Source organism: Vanellus vanellus (genome assembly GCF_965231255.1).
Source record: "Vanellus vanellus genome assembly, chromosome: 17".
NCBI classification, from domain to species: domain Eukaryota; kingdom Metazoa; phylum Chordata; class Aves; order Charadriiformes; family Charadriidae; genus Vanellus; species Vanellus vanellus.
In genome coordinates, this window is record NC_138922.1 from 4,917,493 (window position 1) to 4,934,747 (window position 17,255).

At 38.7% G+C, this 17,255-nt stretch overlaps 1 protein-coding gene across 2 annotated transcripts in view; it reads left to right on the forward strand.

The window, feature by feature from the left end:
* Positions 1-3,814: 3,814 nt before the first annotated feature.
* The window catches only part of B3GNTL1 (UDP-GlcNAc:betaGal beta-1,3-N-acetylglucosaminyltransferase like 1), a gene marked incomplete at its 3' end in the record, with an annotated part of 132,593 nt that continues 119,152 nt past the window's right edge, over positions 3,815-17,255 (forward strand). For both annotated transcript variants that reach the window (XM_082492340.1, XM_082492339.1), the window contains exons 1-4: positions 3,815-3,937; positions 8,212-8,328; positions 8,453-8,552; positions 13,449-13,513. In XM_082492340.1, the coding sequence (XP_082348466.1) occupies positions 3,893-3,937; positions 8,212-8,328; positions 8,453-8,552; positions 13,449-13,513 (327 nt within the window). In that variant the 5' untranslated portion in view covers positions 3,815-3,892. The remainder of the gene's footprint in view (positions 3,938-8,211; positions 8,329-8,452; positions 8,553-13,448; positions 13,514-17,255) is intronic.

Below are 17,255 nucleotides of genomic sequence, written 5' to 3' on the forward strand. Positions count from 1 at the left end.
CTGGTATTGAAGCACAAAGCAGATAATCTCACTCACACTACTTCAGTCATTTTCTTCTCATGTGGCTGACTGGAATAAAACTGCTAAAATACTGTTTCCCTCATGCAGAAAAAGATCTAGGGGATATAATAGATCACAAGCTGATTAGGAGTCAACAGTGTCAAGCCATTGTGAAAAAGGCAAACACTGCACTAAGCTGTGCAAACAGGAGTATGGCTTGCAAGACATGGGAAGTAATCCTGCTCTGCCCGGCACTGGTACAGCCCCAGTGGGAAGGCTTGGTCTGGCGCTGCGTCTCATTCTCCAGTGGAGATGCAAAGTGCCCAGAGAGAGTCCAGAAGAGAGCGATGAGAATAAACAGAGGCCTAAAGCATGACCAGCGAGGAAGGACTGACTGAATCAGATGTGCATAAACTAAACAAGAGAGCAGGACTTGGGGGGGGGAAGTAACAGCAATCTGCAAATACATAAATTGTAGCTACGGAGAGGAACAACTTGTTGTCTGTGTGCGGGCTGGATCAGGAATAACAGATTTGGGATGGAGTTTGCAAGCCCTCTCAGGCAAAGAAAGGGTTAACATAGGCATTAGCAAGAAAGCAGCTGAGAAGGCACACAGCTGCAGGGGATAAAAACGCTGGGGAGAGGGCTATCGGAGGACCCCTGAAGGAGGGGGCTGAGGGAGCCTCTCAGGGTAGAGAGGGAAGCTTAAGGGATGTTGGGCTGTGCCTTTTAGAAGGGATTCTAGTCTTATCTTTGGTAGGTTACTGGCCTCTTCATTTGTATTGACTCAGTGTGTTTGATTATGAAATGGGTATCATTTTTTTTTGGCCTGCTAAAAAGCAGAACAGGGTGCTAAGGTTTTATTGAAAAAAAAAAAAAAAAAAAGCCCAGCAGAACTTTTTGCATCTGGTCTAAAATGCAGTTGAAGTGCTGAATCAACAAAGGTAGGATGATAAGTTTTGCCTAAGGGAAAATATTTAAACTCCTGCTGCTAACAGAGGAACTGTACTTTGGGAGCTGAAGGCTTTAGTCTGTGGAGGGAGAGAGATACCAAGAAGCTTCTGTATCAAAGGGAAAAGTTAAGCAGCAGGCTTGTGCTCCACAGCTCTAAAACTGGGGAGAAGACAGGTATCGGGATCTTTTTGCTAGGGGGAAAAGATCTTAGCCTGCCAAATTTGAGGGGCTTTGAAATTACAAGAAGATCTAGGTTAGGTATTAAGAAATTCTTTCTAAGGGTAAAGAAAGTGATACTGCAATAAATTGTCTGAGGATGTTATGGAGCCCCTATTGCGGAGGAAGGCCTCTGAGAACAGGGCAGTAGGTATTTGTCAAGAATGACAAAGCTGATCCTGTCTCAGGATGGCAGGACTACTAGACGAGCTTCTGAAGTCCCATTCGGCCCTATAGTACTACAAAGAGAAATATTGCATCCCTCTCTTCTTGCCACTCAACTGTGACATTTTATGAAAATAACTGAGCATATTTGGAAGCTCAAAGCATTCTTCGAATAGAAGTGGTTTCAAAACTAGCTCTAAGCTGAATATTTTACCTACTCTGTTGAATGATCCTTTCAACATGGTGTGTTCTGGAATTACTTCAGTACTGAAGCTTGTAAATGCAGTGACAAATGTGTTAGAAGAAAACCCTGTGCTCACTCATTCTGTCTTTCCAATGAAGATGCAACTAAATTAAGTTGCTCACATGCTCCACACCACCAACAAACAGGTCTGTTTGTAAGGATACTCTTTTACCCCCTCAGTTACAGTTTCACCTCTTCAAAAAGAAACTAAACCCAAAACTACTTGGCCTAGATAACCCTAGCAATACCGTACACAGGCAGCCCTTTTTTATCTTTTTTTAAACTCCCAGTGAAATCAGTTGAGCTCTGTCCTCACAAGTCAACAGGTCTAAGTTGTCCATACTGTAACTAGTCTCTGTCATTTTTTAAATGGCAGAGTTCAATGTACAGAAAGCAAAACAACTTTCCAGATATAATGTCTTTCCATCAAGATCAGGAAAAATTCTATTTGATAGCTAAAGCCTCCAGAATTTGCTAGTTTTAGGTTCATAGTAATGATCCTCAAGAGATTTTTTTACCAGAAACAAAGGCTAAAAACTATGATAATAAATGTCTTTGATTCTGTAAAGCTTTTAGCTGTACGAACCGCTTTGCGTGCTGTTCCCCACCACTCTGAAAAATCTTTAAAGTAGAGCAATTGGAAGTACAACTAGGACCAAACCATTTTTGCTTGCTTCTAAAGGAGTTTGTCGTGACAGCATTAGGAGACCTCTTTCCATTCTGACCCACATGAAAGAGGAATAGGCACCAAAACAATGGACTATATTTTGAAAACTATTTAGTTGCCCAAGAACACAGAAACGCCTGCTAGATTTTCAAAAGTCAGTAGGTAATGATTCTCACAGTGGAAGTTAGAGTCCACTGAATAGTTTTTGCATGCTTGTGGGCCTTTAAAAGTCTGTCCAAAATCCCCCCAAACGAGAATCACCTTTTAAGTAGATGTTTGTATTTAATTACCCTCTGTGGTCAGCTACAGAATATAACTTTGAAAACGTTTCTGGTGGCTTTGATTGGTTCTCCGTTTTCCTCGGGGAAGGAAGCACGGGCTTTGCTCTGTATTTTGTAGACTTTCTTCGCATAATGAGGCACCGGTCCCTGACTGGGACTTTTGTTTGGTGCAGCGCGAGTAAGGCAATACTCCGCTACACTTTCTTAGATAAAGCAAGGCATGCAGGCAACATAAAAGTGCCAGCAGCCTCCGTCGCCAGTAAAAGAAATGATCATATTTAGCAGTGCTGTTCAGAGAGAGATTAAACTCAGGCGGGTTGGGGAGAAGCTGTGTAGATAATTTGAAATAGATTCCGAGGGTGAATTACCGCTTGGCTGTCTTCCTCACCTCCTCAGTTCTCAGATTTGTGTGCCAACAAACATTTTAAGATAACTCCACTCTGTTTGCTCCTTGAATTGTCTAGCTGTTTAACAGGCTCTTCAGATAAACAAGGGATAATCTCAGGATTTTGCTCAACAAAGATTGCTTTGTGTAAATTTTAAAAATTCTGAATAGGTTGTTGTATAGGGCCTGGTCTTGCGATCCCTTTTATTTGTGAATACGCGGTTGCATGATCATAGTTTCAGTAAGTAAACGATCAATAATGATATAATTACCACCAGCAAACATTTTCCCGTTTTTAAAGGTTATTAAAAAATAAAAAAGGCACTGGTAGCACTGAACAGACTAGTCTTGACAAAGAAAAGTGCTGACTAGAAATACACAAGTAAAAAATGTAACTAGAGAACAGGTGGGGAACCGCAGGCACCATTTATTTAAGAAATTAGTGCCTCCCCAGACAGGACCTTCAGCCCTGCCGCGGCCCAACCAACACACCCCGAGCCAGGCCGGGGCAGCGCCGGCGGTGACACCGCACAGGCAGAGAGGAGCAACACTTTAAAAAGCCACAGAGCCTGCGGCTCGCCCCTGGGGCTGGAGGGAGCCCCGCGGGTGAAGCCGTCTCTCCTCCCGCCCTCGCCTCAGCGCCTCTCTGCTCGCTGCCGTCCTAGACTGTCGCGCCCATCCGCGGCGGCGCTTCCGGCCTTTCCGGCCGCCGTCTCTATCGTTGTTCCTCCCGCGGGGGTCGCCCCGCTGCGCGCGGGGTGGTGCTGGTGGGGGCTGAGGGGACGAGGCGGGCCCGGGGCTCGGCCCTGCCAAGGGGCAGCGGGGCAGTTCCTGAAGAGAAAAGCGGGGCGGGGGGGGTTAGGGAGGGCTGGCAGCACCCCGCGGCGGTCGGTGTGAGGCAACCGCCTCACCCCTGGCTCCTCCAGGGCGTTACGGGGTGAGCGGCCCCTCCGCCTCTTCCCTGAGGGGCGGGGGCGGCCATGGCGGAGGCGGGGAGGGCCGGCGGGAGCCCCGCCGTCCAGGTGGTACGTGAGGGGCGGGAGTGCGGGCCGGGGCTCGGGCAAGGAGCGGGGCGGGTGGCCCGGGGAGAGGAGGAGGCGGCCCTGAGCGTGGCTCGGGGAGAGGAGGAGGAGGCGGCGGCGGCGGCAGCGGCGGCAGCAGCAGCAGCAGCAGCAGCAGCAGCAGCAGCCGCCGCCGAGCGAGCTCCCGCCGGTGTGCCGAGCCTTGGGGGGCTGAGGGGGCTGCGGTGGGCCCGTGGAGGGAAGCAGCTTTTGGCCTTGGTTTTGTGCCGGTTGGCCTTGCGGAACGACAGGTCGGGCGTGTTTGGTTCCATGGAGTTTGAAAAGATAGTTTAAAAATTTTCTTAAAATACTTAATTCTTCTGTTCATCCCGGTAACAATGTTTGTCTTTTTTTTTTTAATTACTTTTTCTTTTACAAATTTACACACATACAACTGATGTGGTTTGGCAAAAATTTCGATTTAGTGAGGCAAACATCTGAAAAGCACAAACATACAGATCAATCAATGGGCAAGTAAAAACGATGGACAGCTTCACAGAGCCTCGGATCGTCAAGGCAGGTCAAAGTTTGTGGCCTGAAAATCTCTCTGGGTTTATTTGAAATATCCCATACACGAGATTTGACAAAGCTAATGTGTTTCTGCCAACAGCCATGAGTTTCTAAATGGTTTGGAATAATGACTAATACCAAAACTTTATTTTAAAGTAACGGTTTCAGACTTCTATAAAATCTTCAGCTGCGTTAAAATGATTTTTAAAATGTATTGTCTGTCATCAGATACGGAGGCAGGTAGGAGTATGCTTGAACTGAAATTTGTGGAAACTGAAAATAAGTTTTCACTTTGGAGTTGTTCATGTATATTCTTAGTGGAGGATGACAGTGGTAATGCCAGAAATTAGATTCCTTGGATGCAAAACATTCATTTGCACAGTTTCTGACACTTTTTTTTTTAAAAAAAAAAAAAAAACAACTGATATTTCTGTACTTCTCTTCAATCTTGTAATTGATGTATTGTTTTCAGTGGTCTAGCTGAGGGAGGAAGGGAGGTTTTTTGTTGAGTGATACACTTGTAGAAGAAAGGGGTTTGAACTACCTGTTAACTGTTTCACATTCTGACATTTTTGCCATGCATCAAAATTCTTTTTGCGGCAAAGCCAGGTATCATTATCTTTGGCTTAGTGATAGCAAAACTACATTACTAAAAATACCTAAAATCGTTTCAGGTCTTACTCTAGAATGTGTGGAGTTCAGGGAAAACCAGGTAGCGTCACAGTGCTCAAATCCAAATCTGATTCATAGTTCTGTGTTTTCACTGTTGTACTTGGCTTATAGGCCGTGAAAATGCTCCTCTGTTAGATTCTGCTATAAATCAGTCTCAGCTAATGAAATAATTCTGACTCAGTTGTCATTCAGTTGATTCTGTAATGACAAAAATACATGAGTTGTTTGCAATTTGTGTCCCTGTGTTGACTTAAAATTACTTTGAAAGAGCTTTGTGCTTATTTCTGTAGTTCACTATTGTGGTAACAGTCTTCAAATATATGAAAGGCTGCTGCAAAGAGAACTAGAAGAATCATATGTGCTGGGATCAGGAAGCAGTAGTTGGCATAAACTGCAGCAAAAGGACTTTAGACATTGGGAAAACTGTTCCAGGTCTCACTTGTGCCTACTTTTAGAGATTGCCTTAGCAAGGTTGATGTTTCTGTCCCTGGAGATTATGGTTTGTCAGCAGTGATTTAGCTGTAGTTGAACTTGTTTTGGGACAGAAGAAATAGACAGTCTCTTTAGGATACTACCAGCTGGCTTGTTTTACTATGAATCTGCACCTGTAAGTAAAATAGTGCCCTGGTTCATGTTTTTCCCTCTTTAAATGAACCAAGGAGATTGACTGTATCAGAATACTTCACACAATGACAAAGGCCAATTTATGAAGGCCTGGTTCAGGACAAGTACCAACTGTGACTTTTAAGTCAGGCTACAAATGAAGAAATGAACTAGGGAGAAATGAAAGTTTAGCTCTGCCGTGTTTTTAATTTATCTTTGGCTTAAAAAAAAAACGAACACAGAAAACCAGTAAACTGAATAAGAATGGTAGAACCTAAGGAACCTTCAGTATACAATGTTAGTGCTACTCTGATATTGTAATCATATTGCTGTGTACAGTTATTTGTATGGATTTTATAGTTTTTCATGTTTTACACAGAAGTCATCAACAATTCAGCTCTGTACCTTATTCTGGCAGGCATCTAGCTCAACGTTGTGATAGTTCTGGGGAAGTAGATCTTGCTCACAATAATGAGTTTAGGAGCATGCTAATATATTATGAGTTGTTATGTTGAATTTGGAGTACATTAGTGCCATCAGATATTTATGGATTATTTCATATGTGCTGCTGTTAAAGTACTGTTTTTTCAGTTCAAACTAGAGCGAGGTCCAAACATAATCTGGATATTTTGCACTGCTGTCCTGACTTGGAACAGGAGTTCATTATGAAAAAAAGCAAAGACGTTACAGTTTTACAGTTCTCAAACCAGTATCAAGCTGGTTTCTGGTGGCACAGTCAAATTTTTCTGTGTTAATTAGAAAACAAATTGGAAAATCAATGATTTTTCTGGACGTGCAAAACTGTAGCTAGTTTATATTATCATTGGAAGAATTGGAGAACCCCTTTCTGAATGAATATTTTAGATTAATTGGTATGAATGTATATAGGGTCGTATTATAATCACCATCTAGACATAAAGGATGTTAAAATCTTGAGTAAATTGAATATATTGATTTAGAATCTCAGATTTTTGCTTATTTTTTTTAGTCTCAAAGTACTAATCTGAGACAATTCTGAAATAATCTTTTTTGTCCGTATGTTGTAACTGTAATTATTTGGTAATCGATTTCACATTTTTATTTTTTATTTCTTATTTTACTTATTTATCTCTCCAAACCAGAAATCAAAGACCTGCTTTGCTTAAAGTTTTAGATATCTTTCCTCCTACTTTTGAATACCCCTTTCACCTGTCACAACATCCTGCCAAAAATCAGTGAACTTTAGACAAGTATAGGTTTTTTTTTTTTTATTTTGCTGGGAAATGTTAAGTTTCTGATTTGTTGATCATTGTACCATACATCATACCCTGTAATACCTGTGTGTACATACACCATACTCTATTATAACCCAAAAATACACTCCTCAATGTCCACAAAATTTGCCTACTAATGTATGCATTTGCATGTATTTGCACAGTGTACATGTACTTACATGTCAAATTCTCACATGCTCACAATAGGAACTAATCCTCTGTTTCTTCAGACTATGTGTTTATGGTTACACCACACGATAAGGAATTTAAGTTCTGTTTCTAAGAACTTCTTAAAATGTCCCACAAGACTTTTTACAAGTTACTTAAGCTCTTTGCCTTAAGTTCCCCATCTATAAGCGACCTTAACAGGTACGGGTTTGGACTCTTCCTTTAGAAACATAGCCACTATATTACTGTGCTAATTTCTTAGGACTTTACATTCTGTGAATGGAATGTATTCTTTTTTTGAGATACTGAAAGAATTTGAGGGGAATTTTTGGCTTTTTGGGGGCAATTAGAACAGCGGTGAGTAACTGAACAGAGATATCCCTCATGTCTGGTTTCTAACCAATTTTAAAGTATTTCAGATAAGTTTTCATGCTTTGCGTGTATGTGGCTGGACCAATAGAGGCTCTCGTAGGAAAGCCTGCGATTGAAATGGTAGACTATGGAACTATGTCTTATGTCATCTTCTAATGAGTTTAATAGCAGTTTTAGATAGAATAATTTTTAAAAACTTGGCTAGAGCCCAAGGGTACAGGCTGCATATATAAACACCTCCAGTTCGGTAGTAAGCTTAAAGAAAAATTGATGAGTAACATGTATTAATGGAAGAGAGAAGTAAAGAGTGTCGTAAGAAACATGGGAATACTAGAAACAGGTAGTGTGGTGTGATAGGTGTTTTGTTCAGTGGTGTCTTGTTTCCTTGGAGAAACAAAGATGACCAAGATCTACCAAAAGCCATCTTGTAGAACTCAAAAAATGCAAAAAAAAGTTTGTTAGAGAAGAAAGCAAATCATATATTTATAATGAAAATAAAGGATCTTTGTATACTTTTATATTTTTAAGACACGTTTTTTGTGAAAGTTAGTTTCTGAAGGATCTGGCACTTCCCCTTTATAGTGAATATTCTTATACTGTAAGTAAACAAATATAGTGCTTACTGAAATACATTTGGATTTTTGTTTTGTTTTCTTGTAGTCTGTCATTGTGCCTGTTCACAATAGTGAATGTTGGTTAGATGAATGCTTGAAGTCCGTGTGGGAACAAGATTTTAAAGAAACCATGGAGCTGTCAGTTTTTAATGATGCCAGTAAGGTATGTTTCAGACCTTATTTAAAATACTGTCCAATAAATGCTGTCAGTAATAGGAATTTGTGTTTTGGACTGTGTTTGGTTCACCATACAAGTTAACATAGCTGCATCTATATCATTTTTCTAGGATGGTTCAGCTGAAATAATTGAAAAATGGAAGATCAAGTTGGAAGATGCTGGTGTTCCAGTAATCATTGGTAGTAATGATTCATCTCAACCTCGAGGTGGTATGTAGCTTAATAGTGATTTTTTGAGAGTTAGATTGTTATTTCAGGCATCTTTGTTTTTTTAGTTTGAAAAGTGTCATTGTAGCCTCTTGCATTGCGTTGGAAAAAAACCCACATTGTTTCCCAGAGATCTCCATTCAAAAGCTCGTTCCAATTTGGAATTTGGCCCTTTTGGTTTTGGCTATGTAGAATTTGCTTATAGATCCAGGAAAGAAGATCTTGGCTTAACACTTGTACTCTAGTCTGCGAAAGAATTTTGTTTCATTGTAGTACACGCAATGTTGTTAATGCTTACAATTTTACTGTGGTTTTCTGATATCTGATTTATCTTCAGGAGGTGGACGTTAAGAAAAAAGAAATCCAAAATTTCATAGAATCATAGAATGGTTTAGGTTGGAAGGGACCTTAAAGATCATCCAGTTCCAACCCCCTGCCCTGGGCAGGGACACCTCCCACTAGACCACCTTGCTCAAAGCCCTGTCCAACCTGGCCTTGAACACCTTCAGGGATGGGGCCTCCGCAACCTCTCTGGGCAATTTGTTCCAATGCCTCACCACTCTCATTATGAAATTTTTTTTTTTCCTGATATCTATTCTAAATCTCCCCTCTTCCAGTTTGAAGCCATTCCCCCTCGTCCTATCACTACATGCCCTTGTAAAAAGTCCCTCTCCAGCCTTCTTGTAGTCCCCCGTCAGATACTGGAAGGCTGCTATAAGGTCTCCCCAGAGTCTTCTTTCTCCAGGCTGAACAACCCCAACTCTCAGCCTGTTCTCATAGGAGAGGTGCTCCAGCCCTCGGACCATCTTTGTGGCCTCCTCTGGACCTGCTTACATAAAGATTTAAAAAGCAAATGCATATTTTTCAGTTTTGTAGAGCAGACCCTGAAATAGAACAGAATATATTTTTGATATGCCTTTGATGATCAGACCAAATCAGAGGTTTCAGAAAAGTTTGGATGTGAGCTAAAAATGCTCACTAAACTCCTAAGTGTTTGCACAAAGGGCTTTAACAGTAGATTTACTGAGCTACCAGATAGGTGTATAGTGTGATTCCCTATTGATGATTTACATGCTAATATGAATTACGTTTACCCACTGGAGGATACAACAAACAAATCTAACAGTTTTTCTTTTGCTTGCTTTGGTTGTTTTATGTTTAGATTTTATTTTTTTTTAGCAGACGAGCTTGCTAAAATGTAAAATAGAAAAAAAAGTATATTGCTCTTTGAAGAAGCTGGTGTTGAATGGCATTGAAGTTGGGAGATTGTGTCTGTGTTCTGAAGGAGAACAACAGGACAAAGCAAGCAAAACAGTGTGCTCATGTTTTGTAGGGGAGCTGTATAATTTATGTTTCTATCATTCTGCATTTTGTGACAGTGAGTAGACAGGTAGGAGTTGATATAGAACTGATTCTAAATCTGTGTCTTTCAGTTATCTCACTTAAAAGGCACACTTTGGAAACACTGTAACACAAAATCTGGTCAGGTTCTGTTTTTTAACAAAATGTCCTGTTTGTCACTAGAAAGAAACCTAGGCTTATTACAGGTTCCTCAAAATGATCTTACTATGAAAAAGCCCAGTTCTGTTTCAGAAGGCTTAATTGTCATCCCCTTGTTGAGACACGCAAATAAATTGGAGTCTGAGCACTGAATTAATCTGCAACTTGTTATAGGCTTCTGGATTTATTTACTGTCATTTATTTTGACTATAGACTTCTTTAAAGCTGTTTTTTTAAAAGTTGTCAGATCTAGCAATACTCAATTAACACAGCATAACTGTTACTGTAAATATTTTTAGTATTTTAATATCTCTACTATGAACTGGTGTTGTTTTGACAGTGCAACTTGTAATATTAGTATTATTGAGCTGGTGATGACAAAAGACAGGGTTTGTAGAGGGAATTTTTCTCTTTTGGGTGACTGATAAAGCTGGAGTTGAGAAATGTCAAGAACTGCTTGTATTCTTGGAAATTTATCTGTTGTTTCTCCCCCCCCTTTCAGAATTCTGAAGTCAGTTCACCTTTGCACTTCAGGAAACTGAAACTTAAACTAAGTTCAAGTTGTGAACTACAAAGAGTATATTGTGCCATTAGAGATATGTCTGATTTATTTTTTGTTTTAACATGCATTTGTCAGTGTTAAGATAGCTGAAACCTGAACAAATCTTTAATAAATTGGGGGTGGACTTATGCAGCTGTGAGTGTTGTTTTAAAAAACAGTATGAAATGCATAGTTCTTTAAAAAAAATACAACACAACAAAACAAAACCAAGTTTATTCATGTGGAAGTCACTCTCAGGTCACCATTAAAATGAGAACATCTTTTCTTCATGGTTGTTACGTTTTAGGAGCAGGTTACTTGAAATCCATAGTATTTGTTTGCTTTCAGTGATTTACTTTTATTATGTTAAGGACTAGTTACAACAGTAAGGAGTCTTTCCTTTAAAAGAAGATGCTTTAGTACAGAAACAATGTACTAGTCAGGCTTCACATCTTCAACTATTTACACAAGATTAGGATTTATTTCTGATTCTTTTCTAACATGTAAAAGAAAGGGGGGGAACCTAGAAAAAAAGAAAGGGTCACTTGCCTAAAAAAAGGAAACCTTTTTCTTTCCGAGAGTGAGGAATGTTAATATCTCACTGAGGCTTAAGTTTTTATGGCTGTAACCATGGTAACAGGCTCTTTTCACCAAGTAAGCAGGCCTTACAAAACTCAGAGACCTGGCACAAACATTTGATTTTGTTCAGTAGAGTAATATTAAAGAAAATTTTTTACTCATGCCAAACATGTAGGATTCGTTGTGGTGAAACAGTTTTTAATATCTAGTTTCTTCTACGGGGACTTGTATCTTATTAATAATTTTTAAAACACGTGTATTTTCTTCTGTCCCCTCTAAAAAAAATAGCTGGCATATGAAAAGCTTCAGGATGATTTCTGTCTTAATCTTAGAAAGAAATATTTTCCAACTTTTTCTCATAACATATTAAATATTTCATTATTTAAAGTGTTTTATTTGAAAACGAGATCTGAAATATTTCCAGAAAGTTCATAGAGTGATACAATTTTCATCTTGTAGTTGCCTTTGAGTCTCCTTTGCTTTTTTCTACATTATTGATTCCTAGTACTTCGTTATTTTCTACTGAAGGTTGTTGAAATGTTGGGGTATACTAATGAAAGCACTGAAATCTAATTACAGGCTGCTTTACGGCTGGTAATTATGGAAGAGAGTATTGATTTGATTGATGTTGGGCAAATTTTGTTCTATCGTGTTCTTTTACCTCTTGCTTTAGTTGGGACCTCCACAGTATTAGGGTTTGTCTCGTTTGGCATGTCCAGACCTGCTAACTTGCATCCGTTGTTTCCCACTAGAACTGCTCATGCCAGGATTCAGCTCTGCTGTTGTGGTAGCTACTGACTTTGCCAGCTGCTTTTTTACTGCCAATAGGAAGGAGAATGAGAGTAACAGTATATGTAAGATTAGATATTCATATGTGTATAAAAAGTAATATGTAAATAAACTGTAAGGTAATAAGTCCAAGAAATCCATGATGAAGAGAAGTTAAGGTGATTATTGAAATACTCAAAATACATAAGGAAAGAATAACACAATAATAAGGAAGAACCTTAATAGTAGTGTTCTGTTGGTAGTTGACATAATGTTCCTTTGAGGCAGTAAGAAATGCAGTCATAAGTCTCTTTGTGTACTTGGACAACTCAGCAAAATACCCAAAGAGTATGTGCATTAAAACTAAGTGAACATTTAAACACAGTTAAATTTGTTTCCTGCGCAAACTTAAACCTGCATCACATAAAAAGAGTAAAGCATTACAGAAGTCTGCTTTTTTCAAATGCAAAATCAGGAACTTCAAGGATTATATTATTTAAAATCCTGCTTCACTTCACGGTGAGATTTTCTGGCTTTGCCTTCCCAGTTTTCCCAATAAAGAATAAAATCCCCACAGTATTGCACATCTTCACATTGTTTGGTTTGCATGTCAGGTCAATCTTTTGCTGGATTCCCTAACTTGGTTCTGTAAATACTTAAGCAAAGCTTAAATGTTACATAAATGACCAAGTGGAATGCATATAGCGTTGCCATGTATGTAATGGCACATGTAATGCAGAGGGGAGCCAAAGCATAAGAATATATGTAAAAGCACAAACCTGGCTTATTTATACCATAATGTTTTATACCATCTATGGAATAGCACACTTCAGTCAAGTGACAATGCTGGCACCTAGGGTCTTTTAGTTTCTGGCCTGGCTCCCCTCTGCATTACGTGTGCCATTACATACATGGCGCGTGAAGTTTTTGTACTTGCATACTTTGTATTTAACAAGCACAATGGAACAGAACTTTTTTTTGAGCCCTTCTGCAGACCTGCCCCCAGATGGGGAGAACAAGTTGCCTAGCAATCTCTTGGTCATTCTTTGCCTTTTTATGATTTGTTACTATTTGTTATGATTTAAGAGATTAATATGTTTATATAGCCAACAGTTTTCAGCATCTGCTCATGGCAGGGGGGTTGGACTAGGTTACTTTTAAAGGTTCTTTCCAATGCTCACCATTCTGTGATTCTATGATCACAGATGTGAAACTTAGGTAGCTGGACTCTTTAAGATACGTATTACATAGCATGTCTTTGTGGAGGGCTAGCAAAAGTAGTCTAATTCTACTTGGTGGTAGACTAACTGAATCACTGGTAGAAGATGACTGAAATAGGCATACTATTTAAATATTTACAAATTGCCTTGTTTTAAATATGTAAAAATTGCGTACTTTACAGGGTACTGATTTTCATATTTCCTTTCATCTGTTGCTGACTGTAGTAAGATTTTAAAAAAAAATACAAAGCTAAAAACTACCACATAATTTTATCTTTGTTTTCTCAACAGTTGGATTTGCCAAAAATCAAGCAGTAATTCAGAGCTCAGGAACCTATCTCTGCTTTCTAGATTCAGTAAGTTAATGCATTTTGTCTAACTTAGTTTTGTCAATAAAATTCTTTTGTTTTTAATGTAGTTATTGGTTTGCCTTAAAGACAAGCTGTTTAAAGATGTTTGAGTGTTAAACGTGCTTGTTACTGTTTATAGCCATAAAGTTGTCTTCCAAACTGTAGAAAGCCTACAGCCTTACACCACTCTGATCCTATCAGATTTCACAAGCTATTGTGAGCAGGGCTGGGCAAGGTTGGTATTTAGGTGTTTTCAGGATTTTTCTTACCCACATTCCTCAGAAAATTATATTGATGAGAAACTAAGAGCTAATCTACTGGCTTTTGGATGCAAAATAGGAGAGGTCTCGCCTTCCGTCCTGATTTTTTTTTTTTTTTTTTTTTTTTTTGCTGTCCTTTGATACCTTCTGTGAACCCATTCAGTGCACTAACCCACAGATAACTATCTGACTTTATGCAGCTTAATATGCAGTGAAGGGTTTCGCAAATGTGCATAGCTGATCTGAGGAACGGTGCCATGTGGCTAGGATCAGGCACAAAGAGCAGGACATTTAAGGCTCACTGATCTCATGTAATTTCACCTGAAGATTGATTCCTTCCTCTGAATTGGAACTGAACTATGTTTTAGTGTAGTACTAGGATGAACTGTATGGTGAAAGTGTAGGTTAAGTGCTGGTGTATTTCTTCTGACCCAAGGCAATGCAGCAGAAATTTCTTGTCTTACCATTTAAGAAATTAAGTTTTGTAGGTGGCTTTCCTGGCCTTTGTTCTTCCTTCTATTAAGTTATTACTATATTTAGCAACCCAGTGTGCCTTTTTAAATGAGTTTATTTGAATTTATCCTAGTTTCCTTTTAACAGTTTGTTGGTTTGGGGGTTTTGTTTGTTTGTTTTACAGAGGGTATTTCATGTAAATATTTGTATGCAAGTTTAAGGAGGGTGAAAGTTTGAAATGCAATATCTGATACATATGGGTATTTCAGAAACAAAATTTTGAACATCCATTAAAAACACAGACCTCGGTCACATGTACAAATTAATGGTGTTTGGAAAGATCAGTTTCTCATACATCAAAAAAGAAGTATTTCATATCCAGCACTGAGTGTCAGTGTCTGTTTCATAAACAAATTGTTTTGAGGAAGTATGAGCACAAAACCTGCTGCTCTGTTTTTGATCATCTGATTCACCAGATCTTGAAACAATGTAGGGACGTCATAAATTATGCCATGAAGTAATTGGAGCGATGCCAGTTTTGTTGAGATGAATGAACTTGGGATCCAGTCCTTTTTGCTTTACTTCAAGTAGATGAACCCAAGTGCCATTTAATTTATGTGAATGATTCCATGGATTTCACTCTCCTATATCGTGAGTCAGTGATGCTGTTTACATAGCTAAAATGAAAAAAAAAAAAAAAATTTTAGATCTTATCTATAATTTGCCAAGTTCAGGTATTCCAGGCTTGGACAGATGCCACATTGTGGGGCGTTCAAGGGAGTACGTAGAATGAGTTACGTATGTAGTTAAGCATACTTGGACTCAACTCAGTCAACATGAATGAGAAATTAACTTACTATTCTCTTGTCCCATGGAGCTTCATATCTTCTGTCTCAAGTCTGTATAGAATAATTTACTGATGTAAATTTCAGGTTAGTCCTTCTTTTCAATCCAGACAGATCTAGTTGTTTGTAAATCAATAGCAGTAAACTGGAAAATTAAATTCTTTAAATGAAATTAATCAATATTTTTGTAGAGATCTCTTCAGAATTGTTAATTTATTGTTTACCTTATGGTATTCATACAGTATGCATCTTCGTGCTGCTGTGTTCTGTTTGCTGACTAGTTGTGCAAGATGAGAGAACATGAGGGAAACAAATTACAACTATTAAGGAATGTAATGTGATGATTTTGGATTTCTGCAATAGTATCATTAGCATGTTTGTATTTAATATAATTAAGACCTGCTTGAAGTGAATTGTGAATTTTATAACTTATAGTGTGGATAAGCTTGGAAGAAGCTACCAAGATTTTATCTTCTATGCTTTTCTATTCCTGCTATTGAGCTAGATGCTTCAAAACAGAAGGCATTCTGAACTATCAGAAGCCTAATCTTGATACAAAAGAAATATTGAAATGATTGGCATTACTTAAATGTATTTTCTACTGTCTGTCCTTGTGACTACCATTTTTTGCTGAAAATAGATTGAAAGAAATAAAATGAATGTGGAAACAGGTAGAGGGCTAAAAAAAATTGCTCAATGTTTTGGCTGTAGTTAGTAAATGTTGTGTGATAATAGCTGAAACACAGATGTTGCCAGCTGTTTAACAACTCCGCTTCTACACGCCACCTACCTTCTTCATTTCAGTCACCAATCCAGTATCAAGCTCTCTAGGAAGGAATGTTGATATCAGCCTTTTGGAATGTGCTGCAATTATGCCAGGGAATTGACCTTCAGAAGTGCAGCCATAATTTCAGGTTTGCCATAGGTAGATGTGGAGAGAAAAGGGGCTGGGTCAGTAGTTTGTATACATTTCATATAGGTGGAGAAATACATCATGGTTTGTTGTATATTCATTTTACTTCTTTGAGTGAAATGAATGTATGAGCATATTTGGGAGCATCTTTGGAAGTACTGACTCCAGAGAGACTGTTTTGCTTGCCATTCCAGCTGGACTCAGGCTGCTTGTGTTATGTCTCTCAACACAGATTTGTGAGGACAACAAATTGGGAAGAAATGTGGAAAAAAAAGGTTACAGAGCTCAGAACTGTCAGAATTTGATCAGCCTGTTCTAGTATGAAGTGGCAGCTGTTTGACTAATAGCTGTTATGGAGTGTTTTTACTGCGGTTGTTGTTACAGATTTCACCTCTAAGCTACTGGGGCATTTTTCCCATCAATAAAACAAGTAGAAAAATTGAAGATACTTAACAAATTATTCATATTTAACATTTATGGTCTCAGAAAATCCTGGTCATAATGACAATAGAATGAGCTCATTATGCAAATACATTTCACTGTTAGCTTTACTCTTCTTCCAATTGTCTGCAGTTAAGATTTTATCTTCCAGTTGCATTTTATTGTAACCTTAGTTTGTTGGTTCTCTGGGGTGGTTACTATCTTTGTTATAATCATTTACCCAGTTGCAGCATAGCAGAACTCTTACACTAAAAATTCTGTTTTCTGCTTTGAACTGCTGTTTTCATTGCCATTCATGTAAACGTGCCTATATTTAAAAAGGAACATGCTTTCATTTCATCCTAATAATCTGTGTAGTTTCCCATTATTTCAGGTTTAATCAATGTGGTGTTGGAGAATTCCTGACTGTTAAAGAAGAAATATAAAAATGTGTCTTTTTTTGACCTGCAGTATTTCAAACCCAGTCATATACACTTGAGTCACTGACACACTTGTATAGTCTTTCGAAAGGCTCTGTTGGCAATGTGTCACTATTTCTGAGGTTCTTAGCCAGTTCAATGGTGTGACTCTAAATCATGATGTCACAGTGTCACTGCTTGCTAATAGTTCAAAATGACACAGGGAAACAGCGAAGTTTTTTTTTTTTTTTTCACCAAAAGTGAGGGGTGGACCACCGGAATCTGCATTCCCATGTTTTAATTGTCAGCTGCTGACTCGTGCCTTTCTGTTTGCTTGTATAATTTAGGTTGGGAATGTTAATTTTTAATTGCTGTGAAATTGCATGCTTTTCATGAGTGTCAAGTTCAAAACCACTTCATTGAGGGAGTATTCGTAAA